Source organism: Varanus komodoensis, unplaced genomic scaffold (assembly GCF_004798865.1).
Source record: "Varanus komodoensis strain SLA01 unplaced genomic scaffold, ASM479886v1 scaffold9, whole genome shotgun sequence".
Classification (NCBI taxonomy): domain Eukaryota; kingdom Metazoa; phylum Chordata; class Lepidosauria; order Squamata; family Varanidae; genus Varanus; species Varanus komodoensis.
This window is the reverse complement of record NW_025336598.1, coordinates 21,990,629-22,005,611: the sequence shown is the minus strand read 5'-3', so window position 1 is coordinate 22,005,611 and position 14,983 is coordinate 21,990,629. Positions and strand designations below refer to the sequence as shown.

The 14,983-nt window shown below is 38.5% G+C and overlaps 1 protein-coding gene across 1 annotated transcript in view; it reads left to right on the top strand.

Moving 5' to 3' along the window:
- GABRA2 (gamma-aminobutyric acid type A receptor subunit alpha2) overlaps nucleotides 1–14,983 on the top strand; it is an 83,997-nt gene that overhangs the window by 37,977 nt on the left and 31,037 nt on the right. Inside the window, exon 3 of the mRNA XM_044418047.1 lies at nucleotides 3,636–3,703. Coding sequence (XP_044273982.1) covers nucleotides 3,636–3,703 — 68 coding nt within the window. The remainder of the gene's footprint in view (nucleotides 1–3,635; nucleotides 3,704–14,983) is intronic.

Here is a 14,983-nt window from a genome sequence, read left to right as displayed (position 1 = left end):
AAGAGATCAGGAGAGTGGCTACCCGGAGAAGGGCCTTCCCTGTGGTGGTCCCCTGGCTTTGGAACTTGCTCCCCAGAGAGGTGTGCCTAGTGCTGACCCTTTATTCATTTGGGCTGCAGGCCAACACCTTTTTATTTTCCCAATATTTAAGATCTGTCATTGTTTTAAAAATGGGTTTTAATTTGTTATTTGTTCTTGATGCTGTCCTTTATTCTTGTACCACTGTCCTGAGACCCCAGTGAAGGACAGGATAGAAATGCTTTTACTAAAATAAATATTCACAGATATAGGAGGCAACTTTTTCTCATTGCATCCATGTATTGAGTGTAACAATGGCACAGAGTGCCTTCTACCAGCTTTGGCTGGTGGCCAAGCCATGCCTCTATCTGGATAACTTGGTTGCAGCAATCTGTGCTTTGGTAATTTCTTAAATAGATTGTTGCAATGTGGGGGTGCCCTTGAAGACTGTACAGAAGTTGCAGCTTGTGCAAAATGCAGCAGCTATATTAATAACAGCAACCGGAAGGTTCAAACATGTAACACCACAATTCTAGCTGGCTTGTACTGGCTGCATCTATTCTTCCAAGCCCTGTCCAATAGCCTGATCTGGGTTAGGACCCCAATACCGAATAGAATACCGCTACCAAATGCCATCTATCCAGATGCTGTGATCAGGCCAGCTCTGAGGGTGTCTTGGTCAGTGGCAAAAAGGAGAAGGGTCTTCTCAAAGACAGACACCTAGTTATGGAACTAGCTTCTCACTGAATGCCAACTTTAATATCTTTTCAGCTCTAGGTTCCTCTCTAACAGGGCATTTAATTATTTTTATATTTTCAGCAGGGGTACCATGTCAACAGCTTAGCAGGTCTTGTGATTTCCTTTGTGTAAATTTTTGTCATTTTAAAAATTTGGTTTCAAATTGGCTTGTACTTTTTATACTGTAATTTGTATTGTTATCTGTATTTTGTATTGCATTTTACCATATTTTTATGCCACTGTAAACTGGCCAGAGAACTTAGGTTATTGTGCACTAGAGAAACATAAGGAATAATAATAATTTATATCGTGTTGCATTTTCTGAGATCTGATATGTCCAACGGTGGCTGGTGCTGCTAGAGCTGATGGGAAGGAGGAACAGGGAAGCCCATAGATCTCATTGTCTTCCCATCTCTTTCCCTTGCAAAGATCCCGGGGACCCTAAAGCAATGCCTGAAGCAAGGCACAGCCTGTGACTGCATTGAAGAACTGGGTCTTTCCCAGGTTCTGAGGTGCCGGGTACTATCCCACTTGGTTCTGTGCTGGGTGAAAAGTGTGTGGCCCCTATCATACATAGCTGCTACCGCAATCGTCCAGTTAGGTACATCACTCCTTGAACAAGGGGTCTGGTCCTGTAGCTTTCAGCAGTGTGTGGGGTGTTTGGTGTTTGCAACATACTTTGTCACAATGCTGAGCCTTGAAAATGCTGTTTGGGGCAGGTCCTGGGATTGCAGGTGGGTGACAGATGCACAACACCACACAAAGTGGTCTTTTCACCCCACTATCCTCTTCCCCTGTATGAGAACCACTGCACAGAAAGGGCAAACTGAGTCACCTTAACTTACAGGTAATCAGAACTGCATAGCAAAGGGTTGCAGGTGGGGGAGATACACACAGCCATGCACAAAGCATGCCTTTTCTCATGCTTCTGCTCCATCAGACAGTCCCATTGCACAGAAAGGAGAAACTGAGGCAAGGAACTTCAACACGAGCATGCACAGTATGTGGAAGAGTGATCTACGTGGCTGCAGCCATACAAAAGCTCTTCTTTGAACCCGTATCTTCTCTCCAGTAGCAACATCATTGCACAGAAAAGAAAAGACACACTGAAGGAAACAACATGGGAGATAATGGAAATACTGATAAGCACACCAGCCTTCTCTGCTCCCTGCCCCAATATCTCTTGCTTCCTCACGTAAGGAAGCCTGCACACCAAGTACCTACAGCACATGATCCTTCATCAGCAAACAGGAGCAGCAAGAGAGCAGAATTAAATGCATTGGTTGGAAAAGCAGTTAATTTGCTGGGGGGGAACAACTGGCTAATTTGCACATAGTGACTGGTTGTAGCTGATAAAATTTAACATTTTTTGGGAAAGGATTTATACAGCTATTTGTTCATGAAGGCCTCTAGATAAGAAACTTTGGCATGCTTTGAGGATACATTTTGGCATGTCTGCTTCCATCAGGAATGTTCTTGGCCCTCTCCATAGATATGTGGTAAGTGAAGGAAAAAGAGATTGCTCTAGGGACAGAAACGCTACATTCATGCCAGTCCTCCTTCAGGCTTAGAGGCTGCGATTCTTTTTTTTTTTTTATCATGATTCTGATTATTCCATCTCAGTCTGTTTATTCCATCTCAAATTAATTTTGTAGAACTGAAAAAGTATAGAAAAGGATGAGTAAAATAAGGTTTTCCTGACGAGAGAATTTGATTTTTTAATTTTAAAAGATAGATGGCTGAAAGAAAACATGTAGGGTTTTACATGGCATACAGACAAATATATTTTCTTGCAAAATATTAAACTTAGGGTCCTCTCATTGGATTGTTTATTCTTGATTTCTATTTCCTTTTTTATTTAATTTACAAAATATACAAATACAGACACATTATTAATATCCACAATAATACAATTAATATAACCAGTTGTTAATTATCCTGTCTCTGTGCTATTGAACCAACTAGAACAGAGGTTATTTGTGATTTCAAGACAAGCAAAGAGAATTACTTGTTCACTTGAAATACTCTTAAGCTGATGAGATTCCCGGCTACAAGGTGAGGGCACAGTATTATGGATGTAAATTTTCAAAAGGATTATACAACTCCCTGATGAATGCAGATCTATAGTATATAGTTTGTAAGTTCTATCTCCTGCATCCCCTAGTAGTTTAAAATACTCCAAATAATAGGTATGATATAAAGGAATTTTTTACTTCTTGACTTAACAGTATCTCCAGCATGCCTGGCACTTATTTTGGTGCTTTTAAAATGGGAAATATATTCATTCAAAACTGAACATCTGAAAGCAAGAAAAAGTCTGGATTTTTGTTCTCTTCTGAAGTGCATGAAAAATATTACTCATGAACTCCACATGCCCACTTCACTCTTCTGCAGTCTTTTAGTTTAGTTTTCTATATTTGATTTTAGAAGTAAAATTTTAACTCCCAGTGGCCCAGGGATAACTTTATATCAAATACATACTAAAAGACCTCCTAAGTTAGACATCCCAACATGATTTTAAGGTTTCTTTTGTTTTTGTGTAAGGGTTTCCATAGTTATTTCATATTTGGATTTTAGAAGCATAAAATAATAATATCGCACAATTAAATATTAGATGTGTTTTGGCATTCATTGTATTCATGCAAGAAATGAAATGCCAAGTCTGTCAGTGGCTTAGAAGAATTACAAGGTTTAGCTGGGAGTCTATTCAAGATGTGATTGTTATGTGTTACTCATAACTGTTACAAAAAAAATGCCTCTTTATTGTTTGTTAATGACAATACATTGTAGGAACTCTCTAAACAAATCTGTAAACTGCATACAAAGGGGGAAATGCATGTTCTCACACCCTTTTTCTCTCTTCCTCTCTGTTATGACAGACTGTACAACTGAAGTCTTCACAAACATCTATGTGACCAGTTTTGGACCAGTATCAGATACAGACATGGTGAGTTCCCAGTCTGAAATAATTTCTGACATGTGCAATTTAGATTACAGTATCCATTTTTATTTCAGGCATCTATACAGCCACTCTCCCATAATCTATCCATTATTTACTGTTAGTGAACGGGCCTAGCACTTCATGGGTTGCAATAGGGTTGATGTGATGCAGTGCATCCTTAGACATGATCCATGTGCCCCTCAGATTAATTTCCCTTCAAAGTGTATCAACCATGTTAGGGCAGCCTGCCACCTAGTGACTGAAGATGGTGCTGCAGACTCAGAAAAAAATAATGCATTAAAAAATAACCCAGTCCCAGCATCTCTTTGCATGCATGTCAGGTTTCAAATGTCTAGGTTTATTTATTTATTTTTTCGATTTGTGTCCTGCCTTTTTCCTACAAAGGGCTCAAGGCAGCTTACATCATTCTCCTCCTCCATCTTACCCCACAACAAGAACCCTGTGAGGTAGGTTGGGCTGAGAGTCTGTGACTGGCCCAAAGTCACCCAGATGGCTCCATGGCTGAGTGGGGACTAGAACCGAGGTTGTCTGAGTCCCAGTCCCATGCTCTTAACCACTACACCACACTGGCTCTCACAGGTTTCATGTTGTTACTGCCTTGGTGCTGACAGGTCAGCATCATACATCTTCCTGTATTATTATAGATGAGAATTTGTGTTCCTCTCTGTTTTACCCAATCATAAAAATCAAGATATTCAAACTTCTAGATTTTTTTCTTGAATGCTAGGATATAACATGAATTTTAAGATGAAAGTATTTATTTTGCATGATAAACATTGTTGAAAATATATACCCCCAACCTATTTCACAGACATTTCCTAAGGCATCAGTATCCTAAATTGTCTTGCTTTTGTGTCAATGAAACCTGGCCATGACCACAAAGGGCACAGCTGAGAGAGAGAATGGCAGCATGAGAGTGGGATCATTCCTTGATTTACCTCGATGATGACCAGGCCTTACCAAGACATGACCATGAAATCTGGCCATCAGAGACATCAATTCTATGGTATCCAGGACTGGCCAGCTGCTGCTCAAATCAGCAGGTTTAAAGTGGATGAGCCCTGAAGGAAAGGCCCTGGGCCTGGATATGGAATAGGAAGGTCTGAGATGAAGCATGTGTGTAGACAGGCTCCTACACTGCTCTTCTCTGCCTGGAGATGCTGGTCGGTCTGATCCCAGAATTTTGTGAGTTGAAAATGGGGGGGGAGGGTACAAAGGAAAGGGAAAATGGGAGAAGGCAGATAAGGAAAGGAAGACGTCAGAGAGAAGGCTGGGAAATGAAAGAGGTGGTCACTTGAAAGAATGTGTATGTCAGAACTGGCAGATAGAGATAGAGGGTCCAGCCTGTGGATCTAGATGCAATTTGGAAGATGCTTTGGGTGGCTTGGAGTTACCATCTCAAAATCTCTATGCTTAAAAACCACCAGGCACCTTGCTGAAAATAGAGCTATTAGTCTGGGAACCAACACATACATTCAGGTTCTGTTTGATTAAAGATGACCTAAAGAAGCTGTAAAGGGGCTTTACTGATACGGAACGTATGTGCTTGAATGGGTGAGTTCATTGAACAAGGGGGAAAGAGAAATTAATGCAATTCCTGCAAGATTCTCTCAAGCGACAGATTAGTAATGGTCCTTTGCCTTTCTAGAAAGCAGATGAGACAGTAAGGTAATATTATGTGGAATAGACATTCAGTGTCCTTGCTTCATTTCCTTACAAGTGAAATTGAACATGCTGTTTTACTGTACCAAGGGCCAAGTATGAGTCCAAGATGCCGAAGTAGCACTTTCAGCTGTATTTCTTTCAACCTTGGAGAGCAAAACTCAAGCCTGATCCGGTGTCACACTTCCAGGGTTATATCCAATATTAGCATAAGTTAAACCTCATTGATTTCAGTGGGTCTATTCTATTGTTGGATACAACCCACAGAATCTAGTTATAGCAGCGTATTCTGTCAGCACAGCTAAAGACTGGAGACCTTGGGAGCAGCAGAGGACATGCTCTTTAAGTAATCCACAACCTGGCAGCTTGAATAGGTTGCCATCCCAGAGTCCATGAAGCCTTGATGGGGCTCATATGCAAGCTAAAGTTGATATGCTGAGAATGAGTTGATAGGCAGAAACTTGAATAGTATACTTGATCAGCACATGAACAGGCCATTATTGGCTGGAAGAAAGTATTTAGAATTGTAATTCACATCTTATCTTGACAGTCTTTGATGTAAGGTTGGACCTCTTCTCTTGGTTAACTCAACATGGGAACTTTACCAAGAAAGAGTAATGGATTTATAAAGCAGCTTGCCAGGATTAGAACAAAAACAGGCATGTTACTGGGGCAACTGGCTCTCTGGCAGGAAACAGTCTCATTAATCTGTTGACTGGGAAGTTTCATAACGTGATGAATGTGGCCTTTTCAATCAAGCAATTCCCACATTTACCATCTTTTGAAGAATGGCTGGATGCTCTGCTGACTTTGCTATTTCAGTCATGTGATATGCAAGGGGAGTGATGTGACCCTCATTTTCAGGTTTATGTTTAGAGTAACTGCATTTTCAGCTTCATTCACTTCATTATTTATTTTTAAACTGCTCAAAGATTTGCACATTAGGAAAATGTACCTGCTTCTGTGAAGTTACCTTTTCTGTTATCTTCTTGCCTTGATACTCCCAATCCAGTTCCACTGTGTTTCCCACCCATCCGATATCTTTTCTGTTTTTACTTTGCTGATCTTGTTTTTATATTCCCTTTGTTGAATTTTAATACACATACCTGTTATTGTACATTACTGTATTAGAAAATTCAAATATAGGTAAGAATAATTAGGGCTTTGAGGTAATTTCAGTGATTCTGTTCATGTTAGTGGGGTAGGGAAGACAAGCTGCACAACTTGTAATTGCAGGTTGTTGACCTGACTATTTGCAGCCTTTTCATGACAGACTTTCACACAGCATTACATTACACAGCTGAAAAGGCACAACAACAAGCAATAATGAGCTGTGGCTATTTAAGTAATTATATTATGCACATTATGTATTTCAATAGAATATACATGTTCTATCTATCTATCTATCTATCTATGATACATGTTATAGGTGTCAAAAGTAACTAATAAAGAAATGTCCATTTAATAGTAAATAAGTCATTAGAAAGACATAGAGCTTTAATTCTGTCATTCAGTAACAATACCATAGAACTCTGAACCAAATTTATTCCCTTCTCACAATTGAATCTCACACCTTTTACAGACTAACTGAATTGGTTGTGGTGAATGCCAAACAGAAGATCTATCCTGTTACCTGTGGTGCAAGTAGATGCCGCAGTATTTTCAGCCAGGATCTTCTGATGCCCTGCCCCTTTCTATGCTGGGTATTTACTGTCTGTTTTGAGGCAGTCACATTGGACTCTTTCTTGAAAGATAAAGAATAAATAAATGATGTTTGATGAACTGGTATCTGCAATAATTTTCTGGATCTCACTAGCTGTTTCCTGCTTCTTGAAGAAGTTGAGGCTATCCATATATAAACAAATATATTTTTCTAGAAAACCTTTGTGCTCTTCTTTCAGCTGTTAACTATCAAAACAGTAGCACTAAGTTCCTGCTTCTCAGGAACAAAATTCTTGCTGTCCAATCTCTGAAAACTTCAGCACGTTTAGCTTTTTTCTGCTGCATCACACTTGGCCACTGCTGACTGTCTGCCCCTCAAAAAACATGGCTGGGTGCAGCCATCCTCCTAAGCTCCTCACTTGACCACCAAAAGGCATTGCATCTCCCGTGTTTGTATTGCCTTTGCATTTCTCTGCTTTCCTAGCCAAGTAACATTTGCAGAAGCAGCACAGTGAGTTCAGAACAAGTCCTGTAGCATGTATCTGAGCTTTCAGCTATCCCAGGAAGGTTTTCCTCTAGAAATGTGCAGGGAATCTGAGGACAGGAGTCAATCTCAATAGGCTCAGAGAACCTGGGCTCTAAACTGGATCCAGGTGACTGGATGTGGATTTGCCTACTTTAAAATAGTTAAAGGAATACAGTTAGGCTTATGCAAATGACCCCTTACCCTGGGGTTCCTACCTGTGGACATCCATGACATTGATATTGGAATGAAGGAAGTGGGGCAAGGCATATATTTCTTTTAACTGTGGGTCTGGTTTTACAAAGGCAAAACAAGAATCAATTTGAAATCTATTCTGTATCTTGACTTTTGCTGACCTTACCACATGTGTTGCTGGAATAAGAAGGAGGGTTGCTTTGTTTACAGTCAAAATGGCTTTTTGTAATACTGATACAAATATTTAACACTAGTATTATCATGAATTCCTTTTTATCCTTTAAGTGTGCCTGTTAACACCCAAGAAATGTTAAACAGTATGCCTTAGAATTTGTCCAGGGCATTTCTCATTATTGGGTGGCTTTTTGCTTAATCTCCTAATCCCTGCTAAAACAAGCATATACTAAATTTAATAAGTCATTTCAAGCAGCCAACTGTATATTCAGCGTATGTAAAGTTTATCTTGTGCAGAATTATTAAAGATAGCAAATTGCTCAAGTGAATCCCCATGTGTCACAAAAGATCGCAATCCACTTTAATAGACACATCATTTTGTTGATTGGGCACTGTGGGTTTTATTTGCCACTGTGGTACATGCAAGTGTGAAACACATTATTTAAAGTCTAGAGAGGTGGGTGGAGAATTCACTTGGCAGCATTTCACACATACTTTGCTTGGGTGTAAATGAGAACATAAGACACAAAGCAATGGATAATGGAATCCTATTTAACATTTACAAAAATGGTAGCTCTCCAGAGAGCCCTTGAGGTAATAAAAAATGGTGCTTTAAAATGACAGCCACAGCCAATAGTTGCAGGTCTGTTTATAGATAAGTAGTCAGCTGAATAAAAGTAGTTTACTGCTTACTAATGTCAGGTGTTAACATTAACTGTAACACATGAAACTCTTAAAAAAGCACATATTGGCTTCCAAATAATCCCATGCAGATACATAATATCCTATAATTTTAAAAGGAAATAATTATTTAGAGGCATTCTAAATATTTTATATATAGGATTATACCTCAAAAGCAATTTAAACACAGGATATACCTTTTTTCCCCTTTTCCAGCTAGCTAGGAAAAAGAACATTTTGCAAATGAGATGATGCTATTTGATTTTCTAGGCAGCTCTATTTTTGTTCTCTTTAGCTTTTAATAGTTTTTGTTTCTCTTTCTGTTCTTAAATTGTGTGAAATTATCAGTTTGGCAGTGTCTGAGGCTCTCCCTCTACTTTCTGGCTATCCAGTTCTTATGGACAGCACTTACAAATGAATTGGGAGAAATGCAGATTCAAACCCCGATTAACAAAATTTTCTGAGTGAGTCATTATCCTATGTCATGGTAGGGATGGGAGAGAGATTTGTTTAGTTTCCCTGTTAATGCAAACTTACTTAATTTCTACTTTCAAATTAATATGCAACCAGAACTCAGTTTTTCTTCAAAAGTTGTATTTTCCTGAATTTTGCTCTAGAATTATTCTTTAAAAAAAAAAAAGCATATATTAGTCAGAAGTGCACACAAACTGTGAAAGTACCTTCAAAATCTATTAGGAAAATTGGTTGAGTGCTTTACACAAGTTGTTGTTGTTACATTTGTATGCCACCTCGTATGCCATAGGGCTCTCTGCCCAGCTTACAACAGAGCAAGAAAAAATCCATATTCCATACAAATGCATTAATATATTCAAGCAATACAATATTTAACTGTAAGCAATGCAAAATAAAAACAAAATGTAGTATAATAATATAATACTATTATAATAATATCAGCAATACATACTACAATATAATACATAACACAAAGCATAATATCAATAATCATAAGATACAGCTATAATGCCCCCTCACATGAAGCCCAATTACCCATCAGTACAGTTAGTTAAAGAAACACAGCCCTGTGGTGTGGGTTACACCATGATACAGCAGGGTAGCCTAAACAGCCCGCTAGAAAAAGGTCCCAGTCTCCAAGGACCCACCCAAGAGGTGTATCCGGTATGGCATGGTTCCCTGCATGTGGCCAGCTCCTCTTGGAGTGTCTTCTCCCCTCCCTTGCCTCCATGACAGCACCGCCGTTTCTCCCACAAATGGCGATGTCAACTGAGGTCAAGCTGGAGAACATCAGGGAAGAGTGCAGGTGGCCCCCGTCCTGGTCTGCAGCAGTGGAAGTGGCAGGCAGGCAGTTTAGGAAGGCAAACATATAAACATTATTTAAATATAAGGAAAAATGCTGCTTGTCCTTTGTAAACAGTGCCATATCATTTTCCCCATTTCATTTCCTGCTATAACTTTTAATAGCTCTCAATAATATTGGAATATTGCAACACACTCTATGTGGAGCTGCCCTTGAAGACGGTCTGGATACTTCAATTGGTTCAGAACAGAACAGCCAGGATGCTAGCAGGGACCAGCAGATATCTACACATAATGCTGGTCCTGTACCATCTGCACTGGGTTCCAGCTGAAGTCCAGGCCCAATTTAAGGTGCTAGTGATGACATATAAAGCCCTAAACGGCTTAGGACCTGAGTGTTTGAAGGAGCGCCTCCTTCCATATATACCCACCCAGCCTCTAAGATCTGGAGCAGAGGTCCTTCTTGAGGAGCCCTCTTTGAAGGAGAAGGGACTACTCTGTGGTGGCACCCCTACCTCTGGAATGGGCTCCCCAGAGAGATACACTTGGTGCCAACGCTTTTTTCATTTCAGCGCCAGGCCAAACCTTTTTATTTTCCCAGTATTTTAAATGTTAGTATTGTTTTCAATATTGATTTTATATATTATTCGTGAAGCTGTGTGTTACTTATGTTATCGCCATCCTGAGACACTGTAAAGGGCAGAATCCAAAAACTTTAAATAAATAAATAAATAAATAATAGAAGCATCTACTATTTTGACAGGTCAGTGCTATGTTTATATTTATACATGTTTATAGTATACATATTATGTTTAAAGAATACCCATGTATTCCCACACATATACATATGCTTATAGGTAAATCTATATGGAAAACATTGCAGAAACTAGCAAGTTAGTTTCTATAAATATGGTCACAGACCAGGTAATAAAAGAATGAAGTATAAAATTAGCTAGCAAATTCAGACTCAAAAATATCAAATATACCATGGTAAGACAGTCTGTCAAAACTAACTTTAATGGCCATCTATTAGTATCAGCTAATATTAAGTAAACTGTAATAATTAGCTGGCAGGGAAAATGATCATGAGAAAACCAATATGTGATAGAAGAATTTGCTTACTCTTTCATCCTCTCATTCAGATTATGCATAGGACATGCTGTTGAAGAGGCAATGAGGTAAAAACAGCTAAATCAGTGCAGTACTAAGGTAGTTAGTCTTCTCCAACAGTATATGGAATTGTACCCTAGCTTGTTAGTGGCTTAGAATGTCCTCCCTTTTTTGTCTGATTGAAACAACTTCCTCTCTTACCTCCTGTTCTTTCTGTTGAAGCAAAGCTGTGTAATGTTGCTGGCGTTCTTTTGTTGCAGTAGGGGATTTTGTAAAATGCAACTTTGCTCTATGTGAAGTTGAGTTATTTTCTCACCTCTGATAATAATAACACTCTGATAATAAACTACAGGTCCAGGACAGATTGCAAGAAATCCATAAGTGTAGGCCACAATGAAAATAAAAAGGAGGGCTATATTCAAATAAGGATATATGAATTTAGTTAAATTTGTGCTGTTTGCATTTTGTGACTTGTCAAACATCTTTCACTCGCTCAGCCATTCATTAATGGATTCAACTCATTTCTCCTTTTGGAAAAGTATGCAAAAAAGTCTACCATAATTTATGAACTTTCTCCAGTACATAACAGTTTGCCTTTTTTAAGCTCAGTGTACAATCAATGAGCAGAATGCAGAGAGAGAGAGATTACAGAATGGCATATATGAGTATATTAGCATATTTTCCAGCAACTTTTCTATTTGTTTATAACTGAATTTATGTACAGTCTTGGAAAGTGAAAGGAAGGAAGGAAGGAAGGAAGGAAGGAAGGAAGGAAGGAAGGAAGGAAGGAAAGAAAGAAAGAAAGAAAGAAAGAAAGAAAGAAAGAAAGAAAGAAAGAGAAATGGTCCACATCCCATGCAACTTGAAAAAGCCTATCTGCTGTTGAATCTGCAGGGCAGATTTATAGATATCTCTAGTCATTTGAATCAAGTTGATGAATGTGGATGATCAGCTTTGAATAGTCAAGAAAGAAAAGATGTCTAAACTGAACAAATACAAAGAAGAAAGTAGTTATACAACTGTGTCAGTTAATTATGAGCCTCACCCTCAAGCAACTGTTGAAGAATTTCTCCTCCTTTTGGAGGGATTTGATGAACTGCCCCAGCATTATGCTACACAGTTGAAAGAGGAAGTGCATATGCCTACTTTACAAATGTAAAACTTGAACCCACACCAAATGTCATCAGGATGAAATAAGCAGGACATCACTGGATTTTTTTTAATGCACTGTCAAAGAAGTCCCACAATACAAGGTTTGAATTACAGCCAAAGGAGATTCTTTCAAATATACAGTTTATAATAAAATATCTGTTCCCATTTCTAAAGTCCCCCACTAAAAGAACTCTTCTAAGTGTGGCATTTGGCAATGCACTGCAAGTCAAGCACCTAGACATAAGACCACCTTTTTTTCAGTAACAGAAAAAAGATATGGTCTAGCCATCCCATTTGAAGCAATTAAATGACCTCATGTATAAACGTCAAAAGAATATTTATGGGCTTTCACTGGAGGATTGCTTTGTTGCTTTAATTAAAAAAATGATTTATCTGTCAATCCAAAGGGGAATCCCTCATGGAATGAGAAAATAAATGAGGTATTCCCCAAGAGGATATTCCCCAGAAGGGATGATATTCTTTGTGTGAACAAAGGGAAGACACTGACTTAAATATAGAAATAATACTAAAAACTAGGAAGCACCACACATTAACTCAGCAACCAAACAGAAAGAGAGTAAGATAGGAACCATCTCAATCAGAGAGGAAAAATGGCAAAATATTCCAGTATTTAACTTCTTATCATGGAAATAGGCTATTTGAAAAATAATGAAATTGGAATAATTGTATGCAGCTGCTGCAACAAGACCAAAGGTGGCTGCAGTTATTCAGGAAAGTTGGATGGGAAAGAATGATATCATGTCTAAATGAAACGATCCACCCAAAATTGAGACTGGCAGTGAACATAGATCTGATCTTAACAAGGAATATGGATCCTGACTGGTTGGGCTATATGCTTTTCAAAACTCATTCCAAAATGCATATGTGTTTCTGTGTGTTCTAAACATACATATAATTAGTGTACATTTTTGAAAAGTACACATATTCTCCATTAACCAAAGCATGTCTGTGAGCATTTTAAAATGTGTACATTGTTCATGCACGTCTTAAAATGAATATATTTTTCTAACACATTTATGATGCATGAATCAGATCACAGGCTCATAAATATGTGCATCCCTGATTATATTTGGGTCTGCATTCAGTTCCAGAAAGTTTTAATTGTGTATACACATATAAATTTATGAACCTAATTAATTTCTTTCACATCCATAGGATTATTGCAGATTGCAAGTCCAACAATGAATATATTTCTTTCTATATGAAGGAGAAACTGTTAGCTGGGGTTATCAAAAACAGACAACTGTTGTACTTTCACAACAGAAGCAGAATAAGTGACAACTGCACAAGAATATAAACACGCTATTTGGGTTCATCAGATGTTGTTAGATTTAGGACTGAAGCAATTTGTATTTCCAGTTTCGGAAGACAATCAAGGAAGCAAAAAGCTGTCACAGACCAAAAGGGAGAGCCTTTGAACCACACACATTTATGTAAAGTACCACCTCTTAAGAAACATGCAAAAACAAGGAATTAATATGCTGTCTTATCTGTGTGAATACATAATTATAGATATTCTCACCTAGCTGTGCCTATATAGTGGCATTGAAATTTATTGTGAACTGATGCTAGAGAGGTGTCTACCTGTGAATAATGTTAGGTCAGTGAAATACTAAATATGTAGTTTTCTGCTCCAATAATTGGCAACTCTATAGACTTAGACTACCTTGTTCACTGGAGCTTTCTCTCACTCTCTCTGATCCAAGAACTTTCCCTCTAACTTCATGCTGGCACTTTTTTCTGTTGACATCAAGCAGAGAAACACAATATCCCTTATTGCAACACAGAGTTCTATTGTACTGCAGTAAGGAATTTGTACAATGGAAGACTGCTTTGTGTGAAACTGAGTGATTTCAGCTCCTTGTAGACACATGTGGTTCCATTTCTCTGCTTTCCCCATGTATGCAGATGGAGTATGGTTGCCACATTTTATTTTTTGGATAGCATGGATTAACTGAGGTTAGCCAAGAACCAAATGAATTGTCAAGCTGGTACACCTCAAAGTAGCTGAAACAGCCCAAAATGAAACAACGGACTGTCAGAAGATGAGACTGCCAAGAGAGAAGGGACTCAGCTAGCTACTGGGACAAGTACAAGTAGTACTGTCATTAATGACACAATTAGATCAAAGCCAAAGGGAAGGCTAATGACTGGCACGCACAGAGGGGAAAACCTGATGCTGCACAACACATACAATTGGAACAGGGAAAGTGAGAACTATGAATCAAGGCAAACTGGAATTCATAAAGCAAGACGCAGAAGAATTAAACCTCACAATACTTGGTGCAAATGAACTAAATTGAATGGAAATGGGACATTTTCAGTGAAACAAACACACAGTGTTTTACTCTGCAAATGACAAAAAGGAATGAAATGGAGAATCTCTAATACTGAGGCGAGTTGTAGCACAGGCAGTAAGCGGGTATAATACAAAATCTGGCTGAATCGTATCAATCAGAATTCTCAGAAAACCTATCAAGATAACCATAATTTAACTCTATGCTGCAACAACAAATGCTGAAGAAGAAGAAATCAAACACTTTTTTGCAGCTGTTCAAGAGGAAATCGGTCACACACCCAAGCAAGAAATGCTATTAATCATAAGTAACCAGAATGCAAAAGTAGGAGACAAAGTAGAATTAAGTGTTGTGGAAGAATTTGACCTTGGGGTAAGAAATGAAGCAAGAGAACAAATCATAGAATTCTGTGAACTGAACGATCTGTTTATAGCAAATACATACTTCAGGCAACCAATAGGAAGACTGTATATGTGGACATCACCAGATGGCTAATACAGAAATCAAATAAAC